The sequence below is a fragment of the Hesperophylax consimilis genome, chromosome 26 (assembly GCF_061612785.1).
Source record: "Hesperophylax consimilis isolate HC1 chromosome 26, BYU_Hcon_1.0, whole genome shotgun sequence".
In the NCBI taxonomy this organism is placed as follows: Eukaryota; Metazoa; Arthropoda; class Insecta; order Trichoptera; family Limnephilidae; genus Hesperophylax; species Hesperophylax consimilis.
In genome coordinates, this window is record NC_142861.1 from 23,939,507 (window position 1) to 23,956,951 (window position 17,445).

General features: G+C 32.9%; 1 protein-coding gene across 1 annotated transcript in view; it reads left to right on the forward strand.

The window, feature by feature from the left end:
* The window catches only part of LOC149411341 (modular serine protease-like), a 37,884-nt gene that overhangs the window by 10,975 nt on the left and 9,464 nt on the right, over nucleotides 1-17,445 (forward strand). The window contains exons 2-8 of the mRNA XM_089647684.1: nucleotides 7,012-7,039; nucleotides 9,416-9,618; nucleotides 9,827-10,039; nucleotides 13,308-13,469; nucleotides 14,376-14,497; nucleotides 14,568-14,747; nucleotides 15,228-15,387. Of these exons, the coding sequence (XP_089503810.1) occupies nucleotides 7,012-7,039; nucleotides 9,416-9,618; nucleotides 9,827-10,039; nucleotides 13,308-13,469; nucleotides 14,376-14,497; nucleotides 14,568-14,747; nucleotides 15,228-15,387 (1,068 nt within the window). The remainder of the gene's footprint in view (nucleotides 1-7,011; nucleotides 7,040-9,415; nucleotides 9,619-9,826; nucleotides 10,040-13,307; nucleotides 13,470-14,375; nucleotides 14,498-14,567; nucleotides 14,748-15,227; nucleotides 15,388-17,445) is intronic.

The window sequence follows — 17,445 nt, forward strand, 5'->3', positions numbered from 1 at the left end:
GGTCATGCGATGACCAGTGTTTTTTGTTATAGTGTCGTCTGCGTGCAGTTTTATATTTTATAAGCATAAACTTTTTAATATAAGTGTGTTTGTCACTTGGAAGTGACTTGCCAGGTAAGTATGTTTTGGTATCTTTTCTAAATAACAAATGTAGATCCTAGGAACTAAATTGTACAGCGCCCTTGAGGTGATTTTTCACAAAAACGGCGCTCTACAAATTATTCAATTATTATAATTATTATTATTATGATGTCCATTATTAAATGACAAAATTGTTTAAAAATTGTATAATTATTTTGATTGTTTGACCTGAGAAACCATTTTGCATTTTCAATGCATTTTGAAAATAGGTATTTTGCATTTTGCATTTGAAATGCTTTTCTAAAAACCATTTTGCATTTTGCATTTTCAAATGGAAAAGTTTTGACCCATTTCCATTTTGCATTTCAAATGGTTTTGGGTACCCATTTTGCACATCTCTGATTGAATATATTATTTTCTAGATTTACATATGATTTTTATTTCGTACTTTATGAATTACTCACGGTCTCGAAAATAATGCATTTTTTAAAGTATAAATATGTTTTTAAACTGAATAATAATTATAATATTTGGCCGATTTATATAGCGCCGTTTTCATTAAAAATCACCTCAAGGGTGCTGTACAAATATATTTATCGAATAATAAATATAAACTGGCTTTCAACTAAGATTCATAATACATGGTGACTTACGACAAAGGCTTTTAATTACTGACTTTAAACTAGTAACTTATATCTAAGACTTCTAGTGACTTATGACTTAGGCTTAATGACGTATATATTTACATCTGTGAAATACAGTTGTCCATCCTCCAGGAAACCAATAAACTTTATTTTAAGACTTCACAGACCTGTGTTGTGAATGTGGATAATTATTACTTACTATATTCGAATTCGGATTCTTATATTCGACAGACTTGTAAGTCCTATGCCTTTATAATCTACAGCATTCGACAGACTTGTATGACTGTATGTCCTATTTCTTTATACATAAATTCAATCCACACCATTTAACAGACTAGTATGACTTATCTATTTATACATAAATTCAATCTACAGCATTTGACAGACTTGTGTGTCCTATCTCTTCATATATAAATTCAATCTACAGCATTCTTGTATGTCATAGCTACTAAAATTAATTATTTTACATTTTCTGAAACTCAAATACTCACTTTTCAATATTGTCTTTTTCACAAAGTGTTTTTATGCATATTTTTATACAAAATGAAGGGCGTATTTGATCATCGCGGAATGAATTCGACTGGCGGCGCTAGAATTTTCTACGTGTTTCCGGACACCTTGTATAAGGTTGTACTTACTCCCTCACATTTTACACTCGTGTATAATACATGTACCGTATTTATTTTTCGTCTTTACGGGTTCACAAAAGTAAACAAACACCAAGGACCACTACTCTAGCCGGCCTAAGTTAGCAGGTCGTGACGTCACGGGTGATTCATTTAGTTGTGGAAGAGAAAAACAATATTTGTGTACTTTAATTTTTCCAACTCTTCGTTTATTTAGCCGGAGATAGATTTATAAATACATTCTTCGGTTTTCCCACGATCGTGCTGTGTATAAACATATTGCTGGAAAATATTTAAAACATTTATGTTCGGCGTAAAGGGACATCATTCCATTGCGGTACTTTTACGTTAATTTTAAGTTTTCACCTTTAATAGATTACTAAAAGTCGGAATTATTACTATACTATGTTTTGATTATTGTCTAGAATAATAATATAAGGTAATAATGTGGATTCTTCAATGTATCACTTAATAAATGCAAAAGACTGTTGCTGGGGGGGCAGACAGTTCAGTTATGTACAAAAATTGAATAAAACAGCATTCAAGTTTATAATGTTTTCTGTGTATTTCAAATACATCTTATTTTTAAATTTTCCGTTAAAATAAATACTGTTTTAGAAACAAGATAAAATTACATTTCGCAAACACGTTCGTTTTATTTGGGAAATTTGAAAGAAAACTGTTCCTTCACTTTTATCTCGTTCTTAAAAAAAAATAAGAAATTATTTTTAAAGTTAAACCGATTGTCACGATAGCTGCGCGAAATATTAATTATTCATTTCGATGAATAATTCATAAATTAGTAAAATATCAAATTGTAATATTGAATTATTGAATACAATATTAGCGATTCTTTGACGATAATTTGAAACAGAAAAATCAGAAATAGATACGGTAAACATCTAGAATCTAGGACAATCTAGAAGCTATGGAAATAAAAAATCCCTAAAAATAAAAAATAAAAACAATTTCCTCAATAAACAATTAGACTTATCAAATAGTCATATTCCCCTCCCCTCTGCCCACTTTCACCCCTACCTCCACCTCCCCCCCCCCCACAAAGTTGATGTTTAATCTCCCTTTTCTATCTCTCACCTATAAATATACATTGTTACTCTGTTATTTTTTTTTAAATATTTATTGAGTAAATAGAAACAAATTGTACAAATTTAGGGTAGTCCCATAAAGCTGTCATATGGCAGCTTGTCTGTAGGTTCTACCAATTAAACATTTTACTAAAAACAAAATTTCTCTATGTTTACAGTCAAAACTATGAGCGGTTATTTTAGGTATATTCCACATTTTCAATCTCCGTGATCTTATATACATGCATTTAGTTTTATTAACATTAATAATTAGTCCTACATCATGGGTCCATTTGAGAAGCTCGTTAAAGTCTCTTTGTAATTCTTGTACATATAGCTATTAAGGGGTTTTCATTGGATACTACAAGAGCAGTATCATCAGCAAAAATGAATCTACGAGTTTTTTGGAAAATCTTACACAAAGCAATAACATATATAATATATAATTTTGGACCTAGAATTGACCCTTGCGGTACTCCTGACTTGATATATCTTGATTTACTAATTATATTTAAAAATTTCACACTCATTTTTCTATTTGATAAATAATTTTTGAAGAATAAGAAGAGTTTACCCCGGATTCCTATAATTTCAAGTACCAGTACATGTTGTTTAGAGTTAAGTTGTGAATTTATATAATTAGAAAAATTTTCAAGCAATTTATCGCAAATTTAATTTTTTTGAAAACCATACTGGCATTCATCAATAATACTCAGATTGTTTAAATATTTATCTAAATTTAAAGATATATTTTTTTTCCAAATTTTTTTCTAGTGCAGGTAGTATAGAAATTGGCCTGTAATTGTTTATTAAGGAGTGATGTCCATTTTTAAAGATAGGCCTTATAATGCCACATTTTTATTCATCAGGAATGTGGCTCGTGTCAATTATTCTGTTTATTAAGTGGGTAATTACAGGAATAAGTCATTTTACATACTTTTTAAATCATACATACGAATTAAATCTACGCCTGGTGTCTTGGAATTTTTCATACTTCCGATAATTAATTCAATTTGCTTTGCATTTGCTCTTGGTAGGTACATTGAATGAGGTAAATATTCCTACACGTCTTCAGACGCTCGGACATTACATTTATGTAGTAACTTATTTACTCCCTTATCAAAGAAGTCTGCAAAATTTTCTGCCACCACATCTGTCGAATTAGACTTTAAGAAATATTTTGATATGACTCATCACAACCGGATTTATCTTTCCTTCCTAAAATTTTATTAATTTCATTCCATGTTTTTTTAATGTCTTTGAAACAGTGATTAAATTTATTGTTATGGTATATTTTTTTTTGAGTTTAATATTAGTTTATTTCTGTATTTCTTGAAATCGATTTAATACTTTTTGTTGTTAGGTGAGTTTTTCCATTTCCTCCAAAGAGTATCTCGTGTTTGTATATTTTCAATGAGGCTCTCATTCATCCATGTTTTGGTAATTCCGATGGTTATTAGTTTTTCATTTTATGAAGCTACTTATTTCATTTTTTTTTTAAATTTCGATTTAATTTCTTCATACAAAACGTTTGGTTGTGATAATTTCTTCATTTCATTCCAGTCGGTGAAAGAGATAAATAGTTCAACCTTTTTTTCGGAGAGTGCAGTATAGTACTCAGCGTGCGATTTGTCTGAAATGTGTTTATCGTAGGTAGAGAAATAAATCGTCGTCGCAATTAGGTAGTGGTCAACTATTATTGATTCACATACACATGAACTGATTTCAATGGTCTCCCTCTCTCTTATACAGATATGATCTAGACAAGTAGCCGTTACATAGTTTGACAATACTGCTTCTCGTGTCGCATCGTTTATAGTTTTAACCATTCCGAAATGAGCCATTAGGTTTTCATATTGGATTGCTATCGGTTCGAGTTCATTTAATATGTTTATGTTCATATCACCAAGTGTTAAAATGGATTCTTTAATGTCAATATTGCCCAATATAGTTTCCAGCTCATGGAGAAATAATTTTTTATTTGTGTTTGGTAGTCTATACATTGCCAATAGATGTATACGTTTATGTTTGTAGATAAAAATAGTTCCGTAAACGCATTCAAATTTAGTTGTTTCTATATTTATTTTTACAAATGTAAGATGATCCTTCACGTACACAATAATTCCGCCTCCCGATCTTTTAGTACGACAAAAGTAGTGAGAGTTAAAAGCCGATATTTTGTAGAGATTTACATTATTTTCATTTATCTACGTTTCACATAGTGTGATTATGTCAATATTTCGCAAGGAACTAGAAATAATTAGGAGGAAAGTATCTCAATATTTTGATAAGGATCGAATATTTAGGTAAATCCCAGTTATATTATTATTTCCTAATACATGTTTATTGGACCAGTTTTCAAAATTGTGAGTACGTTCATAATCAATTTCTGAGGTGTCAAAATCTACGTTCAAATCATCCATATTGAATAATATTTTAATAGGCGGCAATAATATGTAAACAAGTGTGAGGATGCAATCAATGCAAATAAATTGTTTAAATATTTTTACAGAAGTAAACATTACCAATATATTCCTAGTTAGATTTTTGCTTTGTTCCGAATGTTGTTGGTTAAATAATTGACAACAATAAATATTTTTTCTACATGTATGAGTATACCTAGGATAAACTAACATCAATATACATTTCAATACTCCCGTGTTAACACTGTAGTTACCGGACAATAAATTAGAATATAATATGAGTCGTGTAATTTCTATACCCGCTATATCAACTTTCATTGATTTGGAGAAAACCGCAAAAAACTGTCACATCTCTAGCGTACATAAGTAAATGCATTAAAATTTTTTATAAAATGAATTGGAGTAATAAAATTTCGAAAAGCATTTATTTTTCTATATATGTCTAGCAATAATTAAGTAATTTCGATAAATAAAATGGATATAGCGGATTTTGATACTCACTTCGTGATTTTGCAAGTCAACTGAGGCGACATGGCGGGTTTAGAAACTCACGCGTAGATCATTTTGACACACGACGTGGCGTCAGAGCGGCGGCCATATTGTATTTTGGCAAAATAACTGCTTGTGATTCGTTGAATCCGATATAGCGGGTTTTGATAGTGACTTTCTGTATGATATAGCGGATTTGGTTTCTCACTCGCAGTTTTAACATGGTTTTTGGTCATGATAAGGAGGGTTTTGAAACTCAATTTTAGGCTCCTCTTGTTGCTCGCAAAAATGTGAACAAGATGTCATACTCAGATCATTTTGTCAAAAAATCGGATATAGCGGGTATAGAAATTATAGGATTCATATATTTAAAGAAGAAACAAATATCAAGGATATGAGATAGGTAGCTTTATTTGTGTTTATTTCTTTAAATTCGTATGAGCAAGGATGACACGTCTAATCTGTAGGTGGATTAAATTCTGAATTATTATATGGTATTCTTATTTTCTTTACTTTTTTAAATTCAGTATTTTTTTATTGAGTCTTCACTTTGAATAAGTCTGAAGTATTTTATCGTGTCTGATCCAACCAAAAAATCATACTTCAAATTGTGTTCATTAATAATGTAAACATCAACATTTTTCTCCAATTCTAACATTTTTATCTTCAAAGTTGTTAAACCGCTTGTCTTTTTAACACCAAATCGTTACTAAATTTGCTTCATTCAAATTGTTTCCTTTTCCTATTAGTTTCAATAACTTGGAATTCATTAGAGAAACATTTGAACCCGAATCATAAATTCCATATATTTCTAATTTACCATTAAGTAGTAGTTTGACTTTTGACTTAATGGTGTTGCAATTCGTTATTTTGTCATTTTCATTTAAGAGAGTCTATCACTAAATTGTTTACATGGTTAATTATATTTCTATTAAATTTTTCATCCTCCAGCATAAGTCTTCAGGGTGGTAACGACGACCATATTCATCTTTTCACAAATTTAAAAAAAAAAATTCTTCATTTTTATTAGTCCCTGCATTTCCAAATTTTCTCTTAGCTAAGAAGTTTTTTTTGTTGACCATTTGTTTATACTTGCTTATGTCGCTAAATAAATCCACAGTCTCTTGTAATCCTTCTCTGTCGAACTTGTTTGTTGACCATGTGTTCATACCTGTTTACTTCACTAAACAAATCCACAGTATCTTCTTTATCGATCTTGTTAAGTATGAATTCTGGCAGTTCGGAAGCAATCAAAGTACCGTTGTCGATTGATCTTCTCATATCCAATAGAAGTTTTTCTTTTCTCATAACATAATCTAACAGAGAACCATCTTTGTATGTAAACAAAGGGGCATATGTGCCATAGGTCCTCTCTAGTCCCAGTTGCATTGCAAACACATTAAGTAGTAGAAAGAGAACTTTTTCTTTTTTTTGTTATTAAGGATTTCATTGTTCAATGTTTGTTCATTTACATTCCTGTACATTTTATTTAATGTTTTTTTCACTATTTTTAAAAATTTCTCCTTTATATTTTTTATTCTATTAACTATGCTTGTATATGTAATATTTGGGTAGTGTAGGGTATACCAACCTCCCCACAATGCTGTAAAAATAAATATTTTATTTAATAATGTTGTATTCTAATTGATTTTTTTTGTTTCAGTGGAAGCGGCAAAAATTCCCGTTTCCATGTAAGTTCTTAATCAATGTATAATTAAAGAATGAAATAGACTTTAAAAATCATATTTTTTATAAAGCAAAAAGCCAGGAAAATAATCATTTTATATAATTATCTAAATATACAGATTTCAGATATTATATTTCAGATATATAGATATATATTTATATCTGAAAAAAGACGCCAATTCACAATGCGAGTTGCCATAGGAAACAGGGATTCCCTGTAAGTGGAACTGACGCCCGACTCTCTCATTCTACACGGTTAATGTAATGACATTCATAAAACCCACAACCATTCGTTAGCTTGTGTCATACCATTGGGAAACCCACAACTATTCGATTGCTAGTGTCATACCGTTGGGAAACCCACAACTATTCGTTTGCTAGTGTCATACCATTGGGAAACCCACAACTATTCGTTTGCCAGTGTCATACCATTGGGAAACCCACAACTATTCGTTTGCAAGTGTCATACCATTGGGAAACCCACAATTATTCTATCTGCCGAGTTTCAGCTATATCGTATGTCGGGAAGTGGGTTGATTTTCGTTTCAAAGATTTGTATCCATTCACTGTCGAGATAAATTCAAATAGATATATTTAAAAATACAACTTTATAATTTCTGGTAATTTGTGGCAGTCATGCTTAAATCGTGCTAACGGCATGTGGAATTTATAATTTTTATTATGAGTTTTTTCAATATTTTTCCAAATTTTCGAACAAAATGTTTATTTTCCAAAAATATATGGCTTTAGCTATTTAATACACACAAATTTAATCTTACATACCGAAAATGAATTACCAAATCAGAATTCGTTGATGTGGATTTAGGGGTAGAACAGGGTTTAAATGCACACCTCTCGATCTAAATAATTAATGAAATATATGAACAGGTTCCAAAGTAGTATTTAACTGACTAAAAATAAGAAATTAATAAAGCTGACCATTTCAAGTATAAAACTGTCCAATATTCTATAAAACATAAATATGGAAAATTCAATCATAGTTGTGGGACGTGACAAAAATGCACGTTCAAACTTTGGCGAAAATGTCCCGATACAAAGTGATCCCCAATAGTAAAAATAATACACCAAAGAACATCGCTGTTAAATCGGACAAAATTATGGCCTACGAGTAACTTTTTCCAGCAACCACCGCTTCCCCTTGTTATGGTCTATAGAGGCACGAATAACTTTTCCTTATTTATTGTTTTTGTGTTTAATTCGTAGAACTCCATTTAATTTTTTTATAAATTTAATTTAGATTAAATTTGATAATATTATTATAAAGTTCTGCAAGTGTTTTAGTTTCTTATTATTGTGACAGCTGTTTCGGCTTACAAGGCCATTTTCAAACTGTGGTTAGTCCACATTGAGACGACGTATTTATACTATTTCAAATGTAAATTTTGAAGGTGCATAAATAAGGCATGAGGCAATAAGGCATGCAATAATGCATAAAAAGGTGCATAAATAATAAATCAATGTATGCACCTTCAAAATTTACATTTGAAATAGTATAAATACGTCGTCTCAATGTGGACTAACCACAGTTTGAAAATGGCCTTGTAAGCCGAAACAGCTGTCACAATAATAAAAAACTAAAACACTTGCAGAACTTAATAATAATATTATCAAATTTAATCTAAATTAAATTTATTAAAAAAATAACTTTTCCAACAAACACCGCTTCCCTCGATATTTCAATTTAAAATATACCTGCAAATGGATACTACTGCTTTCTTACAGTTTCATTACACGACCGTTCGATATTTGTCAAATCAACCATATTGTTAACAAAGTCCTCGATCTCCATCTTACAATGATCGTATTACGTTTCTATACCCATGGGTCGGATTGTTTAAAAATCTGTCAACTACGGCCGGTATACGCAGTACGCATGCACGTGATTATGAGTAACGTTTTCTAATAACCCGTTACTATCCCCCCATATTATATATTATGAATAAGACAGATAAGGGTTGTAGGGAAGTGGTGTAAATAGTATATCTATAGGTAAATCACATCACAAGGTTTAAGATGAATGATGTAACTATGGTCTAAGAATTTGTGGTTTTGAGATGAGATGTTTACGTGAGATTGGTTTTCCTTTACAATTTTCAACTTCAATCTCATGATTGTCAGTTTGATAACCTTTTATTTGCCGTTCTGAAGAATTGAAAACAATTTATAAGTTTTTCTCCATCCAATAAAGAACTTGTAGTTTTTAGTCACCTCACATGTATCACATCTTCTGTGTCAATGCTTGCTATACCTAATTATTTTATCTGACTAAAGCATGGTTGTGCCGAAACCGGTTAACGTATTTCATTTGATATTATTTTATGAGATATTTGGACAATAATACCGTATTTTATTTTACACAGCTCCGGTTGTACTCTGCCGCCCATTCCTCGCTATGGAATATACTCCATTCCGAACTACAATAAGACCATTGTACCGGGAGATTTGATAGAAGCATTCACCATTCTGACTTACTCGTGTACAGGCTCAAGACAGCTCAGTTCCAGCAGAAATTACTCCGTGTGCGAAGGAAATAACAAGTGGTCAGCTCATCCAGGATGCTACAGTAAGAAGTGTCTGCATGTGATTTCTATTTCTATTGGTATCCTCTAATCCACTGACTGTAGCGGGTCTAACAGCCAATTGCCTTCCCTACTCAATAGTTAATCCGGAAGCCGATAGAATTGTTGCCTGAAAGAGGGGACAACTTAATATTTCAACAGACATTGTTATGCCTTATTTATTGTTGGTCTCATTCATGATTACATTTCCAGAAAGCTGCACTCTGTACTCTTCCTACACACTGGATTACTCGTGCTACTCTTCCGAGGTTAGCAGCATCCCTTGCCGAAGGAACATGCTCACTGGTTCTTCTGTTCACTTCACCTGTAAAACAGGACACGTTCTTTCTCCATTACAGAAACTGGGCAATATGAAATGCCGGATAGATGGCAGGTGGAACATCCCACTACCCAACTGTATACCAGGTGACTCGTTCAAACCATTATTCTGCTAGCTATAATTATTGTATGTTGGAATTCTATGGGAATGAACGCTTGAGTCCTTATGATGAGGGTGTGACTGTGGATTCCGTGCGATACTACGTTAGCTTGCGTGCACAATGCATAAATGTCAATTCCTACTTCAGTAAAGGGTAAAGGTATATCTTATCACATTGCAAACAATTTAATCTTGACAAACGTTTATGGCACTCGATATTTTGTTAAATCGTGCGCTAATAATACCCAAAAATTCAGAAACAAATAGTATTAAAAACCTAATTTTAATGATTCACGGCTCAACGGGACGCTTCTTTCACCTACATAATATGACGTATTATCTACCTCCTGCATGGAGTTTATTTATTGCGTGAAGCTGGGAAAATATCACAACGGTTTGTCGAATTGTGAATACGTTGAACTTTCTGCCTGGAACATGGGTCTTATCATGTTAGAGTTGGAAGTTAGAGCCGACCGAAGTAATTTACTATTACCGAGAGCTGGCAATATATTAATTCATTTAAAAGTAGTCAACCTGTCAATAAGGCTATATTAATATCTCATGTCGCTCTTGAGACGAGCACAGAAGATGTCAGGTAATTTAGCGAAAATAAAGGTTTAAACACGACTAATATTGCAATCATAAAACCTTTTAAAGAAACCCCATTTAGGACATTTAAGGTAATGATCCAACAAAGCGACATTAAAACTGTAATGAACCCCGATTTTTGGCCCCAAGGGAACGTATTTAAAAGTTTCAGAGAAGTTGCCGAGTGAACTACGAAAGAAACAAAACAAAATGAATTAGCTAAATATCACTTCGATCAATGGCCGGTCTGTAAAAAGAGTTGATTGAGATCTCGGCGAAACTCACCCTGAATTCACGAGTTATGGTTATGAGGACGACCATATGGCAGACTAGCTATACTAAGAAGGAAATCATTCAAGACAGTAATGATCGACTGTGATACTCCCAATAATAGCGATCGATATCACACTAGAGCTGGAAAAAACTCATCTGAAAAAGTGAACTCAGTACAGAGGACTCACAAAAGCTGGATGCTTTACAAATACAGCCATATAATAATAATAATAATAATAATAATTGGATAATTTGTAGAGCGCCGTTTTTGTGAAAAATCACCTCAAGGGCGCTGTATACAGCATAAAACAGACAATCGAATACTTCAAAGCCAGAAAAAGACATGTTTCCTAGATTTATACAAAGCTTTTGACAGGGTTAATCATAATAAGTTGTGGAAAAAACTGACCAAACAACAAGTACCACAGCATATTACCAATATATTGAGTAAATGGTACCTACATCCAGCAGGAAAATTTTGTCAAATGGAATGATAGCCTATCAGAATCAGCTAAACTAAAGTGCGGGGTTAGACAAGGAGGCTCATTTCCCCAGTGATGTTCAACGTGTATATAGATGAGTTCAGTAAATCGTTGAATAAAACAAGACACGGATGCTATAATGACGGGGTATGTACGAACAATATTAGTTGTGCTAACGACATGATCATACTAGCCCCGTCGGGAAGAGCAATGAGGGAACTCCTGGCCATATGCGAAACACACGTTCATAGTCACGGGCTAATGTGCGTCAATGAAGGTACACACATGGCGTCATGAAAACACTCCGAGTACAGTATTGGTGATGCAGCGTCTCACAGATGGGGGACAGGGAAGGGTGCATGGGTACAAATAGTAGCCGGGACGAGTGAGGGCTACCGGAGATCGGAAAACACTCTTGTCCAGGCCGTCGCCCAGTGGCAAGGCGCGCCTCTAAACAATTTATTTATTTATCTATCAATATAAAGTTTTTTACGTGTATTTATCGACATCTGTCTCACTGGGGTACATCTGTGTCGAGACAGACGTATTCAGATACTTAAAGAATATTTACATGCATAACTAAATCAAAATACAAAGTTGTATACACTTTAAACTATGGAGTCAATAGATAGATAATAGAAAGAGTAGGTATAGGTACGACAATATTATAAATATATATGAAAAATAAATGCATTTCGTTGGAGAACGTAGTTACAAAGGGGTTCTTATAAAATTATTGATTCTAATATTTTATTTTGTATTTGAATTGTTGTTATTGATTACGTGTAATTTGGTTTACAGATGTTTGCGATAGTGACGCCCAATACTTGTTATCCATTTCTATATTTCATTTTTGAATTTGGTTATTGACTCTGTTTGTCTAATCGTGGCTGGTAGTGTATTGTATAGATAACAAGCTGTGTATTTAAAATGTCTCTGCCCAAAGGTGGTTCTAGCAAAAGGAGTTTGGAGAAGTTCTTTATTTTTGGCTCGGGTATTGTGTATCGTTTGAGTTGCTTTGTATAGTGTTTTGCTGTTTTGGTGTAAATTAATCAAGATGGATCTTGCAAAGAGCTGTTTTATGTCCATAACGTTGATAGTATTGAAGATAGTATCAGTTTTGGTAGAAAGAGGAAGTTTGAGAATTTATTTTATGATTAATTTTTGTGCTTTAATAATGGGGTCGAGGGCACTAGAAGAAGTATTACCCCAAGTTAAAATTCCGTATTCTGTGTGTGATTGGCATAGTGAGAAAAATACTGATTTTAAAAGTTTGATGGTCAAGGAAATTACGTGTTTGTTTGAAAAAGTAAATAGATTTAGGAATTTTGTTTGTAATGTTATAGATATGTTGTTTCCAATTTAGGTGTGTGTCAAAGGTTAGTCCTAGATATTTGATATTGTTTGCTTGTTCTAGGCATGGGCAGTCACAATTCCGGTCAAGGGGAGAATTTTTGCAACCGTGTATTTTTGGTTTGATTTTGAGTTTGGTTTGGCATTGGGATATTTGTGAGACTAAACAATAAGTATTTTGTTTTAGGTACATTCAGAGTTAGTGAATAGAACAATAGAAGGAGAATTTCCCCCAAACCACCACCAAGTGCTACGTGTTTACCATTTCATTTTATTTTTATTATCGTATTTAGATTTTTGCTTTTACAATTCACACAGTAGCAAAGCAGCCTGAAGGCTGGTATAGTTATTATTGCGTTACAAGGATACAGAAGCTATCCCGGACTGGATATTGGATGCGGGAAGGTTTTCCAGACATTGAAAGCTTACATGCACAACTGTAACTGAGCTGTACTTTCAGTTCCTGCACGTGTATCCTGCTCATGTTATCCAGACTATGTATGCCACAGGAGTCACTTAATCACTTAATTCCAACTGTTTTTGTATTTACTACTTGTAGATTGTGGGAAAGAGAAGCCAGTCGCGACCCCTCTCATCGTCAGGACCGCTGTAGCCAAGAGGGACACTGTACCTTGGAATGTCTCGGTGTTCCAGAAAAAGGGTGATACATTCGAACAAATATGCGGAGGAACCATAATCAGCTCTCATGTCGTCATTAGTGGTAAGATACAGAACAGTATTGAAAGTAAACGCAATATGCGAGTTATGACAAATTTTGTATTGAACATTCAGATCCAGCACGACACAATAATATGCAATCTGCCTTACCCATATTACAAGAGGTGTATATAGGCATGGCATTACAATAAATAATATGCAATTTGCAGTACCCTTATTACAAGAGATGTAGGCATGGCATTACAATAAGTAATATGCAATTTGCAGTACCCGTATTACAAGAGGTGTAGGCATGGCATTACAATAAATAATATGCAATTTGCAGTATCCATATTACAAGAGGTGTAGGCATTGCATTGCAATAAATAATATGCAATCTGCAGTACCCGTATTACAAGAGATGAAGGGAATGGCATTTCAATAAAAAAATAATGTTTAATTATTTAAATTTAAGAGAAAATAATCAAAAGTTTTAGAATGGGGTTTTAAACACAATCCTTAGGTTACATTTATGGTCCTATAAATAGTAAAGGTTCACGGGTGTACATATTTATTCACCTAACTCTTCATTTATCGAGGCTTTGGGACAAACTATTGCCCTACTTTAATATAATACCTTTGGTTAAGGATCAATGCATTGATGACATTGAAAATGCTATGATAATAAAATCACAATATCACACCTGATTTAGGACGGGTTGTTTCAGAGAATTTGAACTATTCTTCAAATTTCAAACTTCATTTTCAAGCTCTGTGAAAGTTATTTTCAAATTCTGTTATTATTTTATTTATGTCAAGTAACAGTCCAATAATGCTATAATAACGGAACTTGAATAGGACATTCACAAAACTCACAAATGAACGTTGAAATTTGATAAATTGTTAAAATTCTATGAAACAACCCATCCTTTGTTATGTTTTGTTACATAGATAATGTTCTTTCTTCTAGCGGCTCATTGCTTTTATGACAAAGATGGCATTTCATACCCAGTGGAGCTGTACCGTGTCGCTGCCAACAAATATGAGCGGTCGTGGGGGCACCCAGATGATTCTGCAGAGCAAACATCAGAGGTTTGTAGGAAGTACCTTGAAGATATACTATATCTTATACCTATAAGAATTAATTTTACCGACATTTTAGGTCACGCAGATTCGTATACACAACAGGTATGAAGGAGTGGTATTGAACTATGAGAGCGACGTGGCTCTTCTTTACCTTAAAAGACCATTTGACTTCTCGGAAAGTGTGATGGCGGTCTGCTTTGACCTGAACAATGAGGTGTTGGACAGACATCAACTTACTCCGCGCAGCATGGGCAAGGTAAAGTGCAAATATTTGTTCTTGGTAAGTCCACCTTGGGAGACCAGAGCACTCCTCCCGAGCGATCTATTCTGCGGAAGGCCTACTTAAGGCCAGCCACATGCCAATTTAACTGTTCCATATTATTGATATTATTGGAACTGGTCCTCCCTCACTTGCTGATGGCATTTATACGCCCCTCATATTGCTTTCTTCTCGCAAACTAAGTATTTTGGACGTTTTCAAATCTGAATGGATCATTCTCATCTTTTGCTGATGCGCATGTCCGAGCAGTTAAGATCCTTAACCACAAATCCGCTGAACATCCCAGAGCGGTAGATCGCACTATTTGCTCGAATTGACTTTCGCCATTTGACCTAAATAGCTCAATCCTTCCCTATACAACAAACTAGTCCTACTAATGGAATACTTGCCCTGCGTAAATCGTATATCTCCTCAATCATTAACCTGATGAATATTTGGTCTGTAACAATAATGCAGGTAGCAGGATGGGGCGTCACCGAGGATAGGAAGTCCTCGGAAGTGCTTCGAGTCCTGAACCTGCCCGTTATCGAGGACAGTGTATGCAGGAAGGAGTTCTCAAAATACCACTTCCAAGGCCATTTCACTTACGACAAGTTCTGCGGTGGATATACAAATGGTTTGTGAAAAATATTTTGTTTCCATAATATTCCTCACAACACAAAAATGTTTAAAATTATTTTTTGTATTAGAGATTTAGACTTATAATATTTTCTAAGATTATAAAGGTAATTAAAACAAGAAATGTAATTAGGATGTACATAAAACATTAGGAATAATAAAACAGTTCAGAATATATTTAAGAGAAAGTTAAAATTATATGGTGGTACTACAAAAAAATGATTTAATATTATTTTTTAAATTTGTCATTTTTTTCTGTTCGCATATCAGCGGGTAATTGATTAAGTAGTGATTCTGTGCTGTTGTGGTTCGTATGGGTGGTACAGTTAGTCCACCAACAGAAGTATTCCTTATGCTAATATTTAGCAGTGGGGTATTATTTTCATTAAAAAACTGCATATATTTTTTGCATACCTTAATTCAATGAACGAGTAAATTTAAAAAAATTGTTTCGTTTGTATGTTTAGTTTAAAAGTTATGTAAGATTTAGTACACCACTGCAGATTTAAAACTTCGGTACAAAACAATTCGGAGGCCAATGGGTTAAAGATATGTTTGTGTAGCTGAAGTAGGGCAATTTTGTCGTAATTCGGGGAACAGCGAATTCTTGGAATACATTTATTGTTGGGTAGTAATACGGTTTTCTTAGGATAATTTTTTTAATTGTTTCGAGTGGGAGATGGGATGATTTATATGCACCCCCTAAGCTATAATTCCATATTGTAGTACAGAGTGCGCAAGTGCAAAGTAAAGTTTTTTTTAATATTTTTAATGAGATAGTATTTCTAAATCTGAAGAATTTATATATTAGTTTCCTCATTCTGTTTACTGTGTAGTTTATTTGATTTTTCCATTTGATTATACTGTCGATATTCCGAGATATTTTATTTGTTCTTTACTACTAATAATTATACAATTTGAGTTACAGGGTATGATTTTAAGTAGACAATTTCTGTCGCGAACTTTAATGTTTACATTTATATTTGAAATATTCTATGTTTGCCTCAGAGGTAGAAAATGAGTTTTTTCAACATTTAAACAGAGTAAGTTTTTGTCAAACCATTGTTTGATGATATTTTTTGCATTATTTTTGCTCTTTCCAAGAGTTTTCTTCAATTGTTAATACTGTATCATCTGCATGAGATATAATCTTTCCGATGATCGGGAGTTCAAAAAGATCATTTTCATATAATATTGGGCCCAACACAGTTCCTTGTGGGGTTCCAATGTTATTTTTTTCTATATCACTTAACTCGTTGTTTACTTTCACTTGCTTTTTGTTCTTTGATATAGATAACTATTTATCCTCGATTTAGCATTGTCAGTTATTTCTTATTTTATTTAGTTTGTTGATTAATTTTGAGTGTGAAACACTGTCAAAAGCTTTACAGAGGTCAATTAATATACTTAAGCATTTTTTCCCTTTATCCAATGCTTTATAAATAACTCCGCTATTGCGTCTTGCGTGCTCAATTTTTCTCTGAAACCGTATTAACTGGGGTAAATACATTTTTTGTTTTCCGTGTAATCTACAATTCGTTTCTTTATTACTATTTCGTTTATTTTAGCTACATTGGATATTAACGATATTGGGCGGTAATTGTTTATTTCTTTCGAATCTCCGGATTTATACATAGGTGTTATAATGGATTTTTTGTAGTTTGATGGGAATATTCCATTTTCAATGCTTACATTAATTATATGAGTAATCGGTTTAGTTAACGAGTTATAATATATTTTTAAGATTTCTGTAGTTACACCATCATATCCAGTTGCAGCACCATTTTTTAGTGATTTTATTATGTTTTCAATAGTTATCTCCGTAGTCGATTTAAAAACTGATAGATTATTATTACTGAGTTTATCTTCATGTATATCATCTGGTTGATAATTTTGATCGATTTTGAATGCAAGTTTTTGTCCGACGTTTACGAAAAAATTGTTGAAAATATTTGCACACTTTTTTGATTCTCGGATAGCATTTAATATGGTTCCACTGTTGTTTATAACATTTATAATTGATTTATTTTTATTCATAATTTCGTTTATAGTGTTC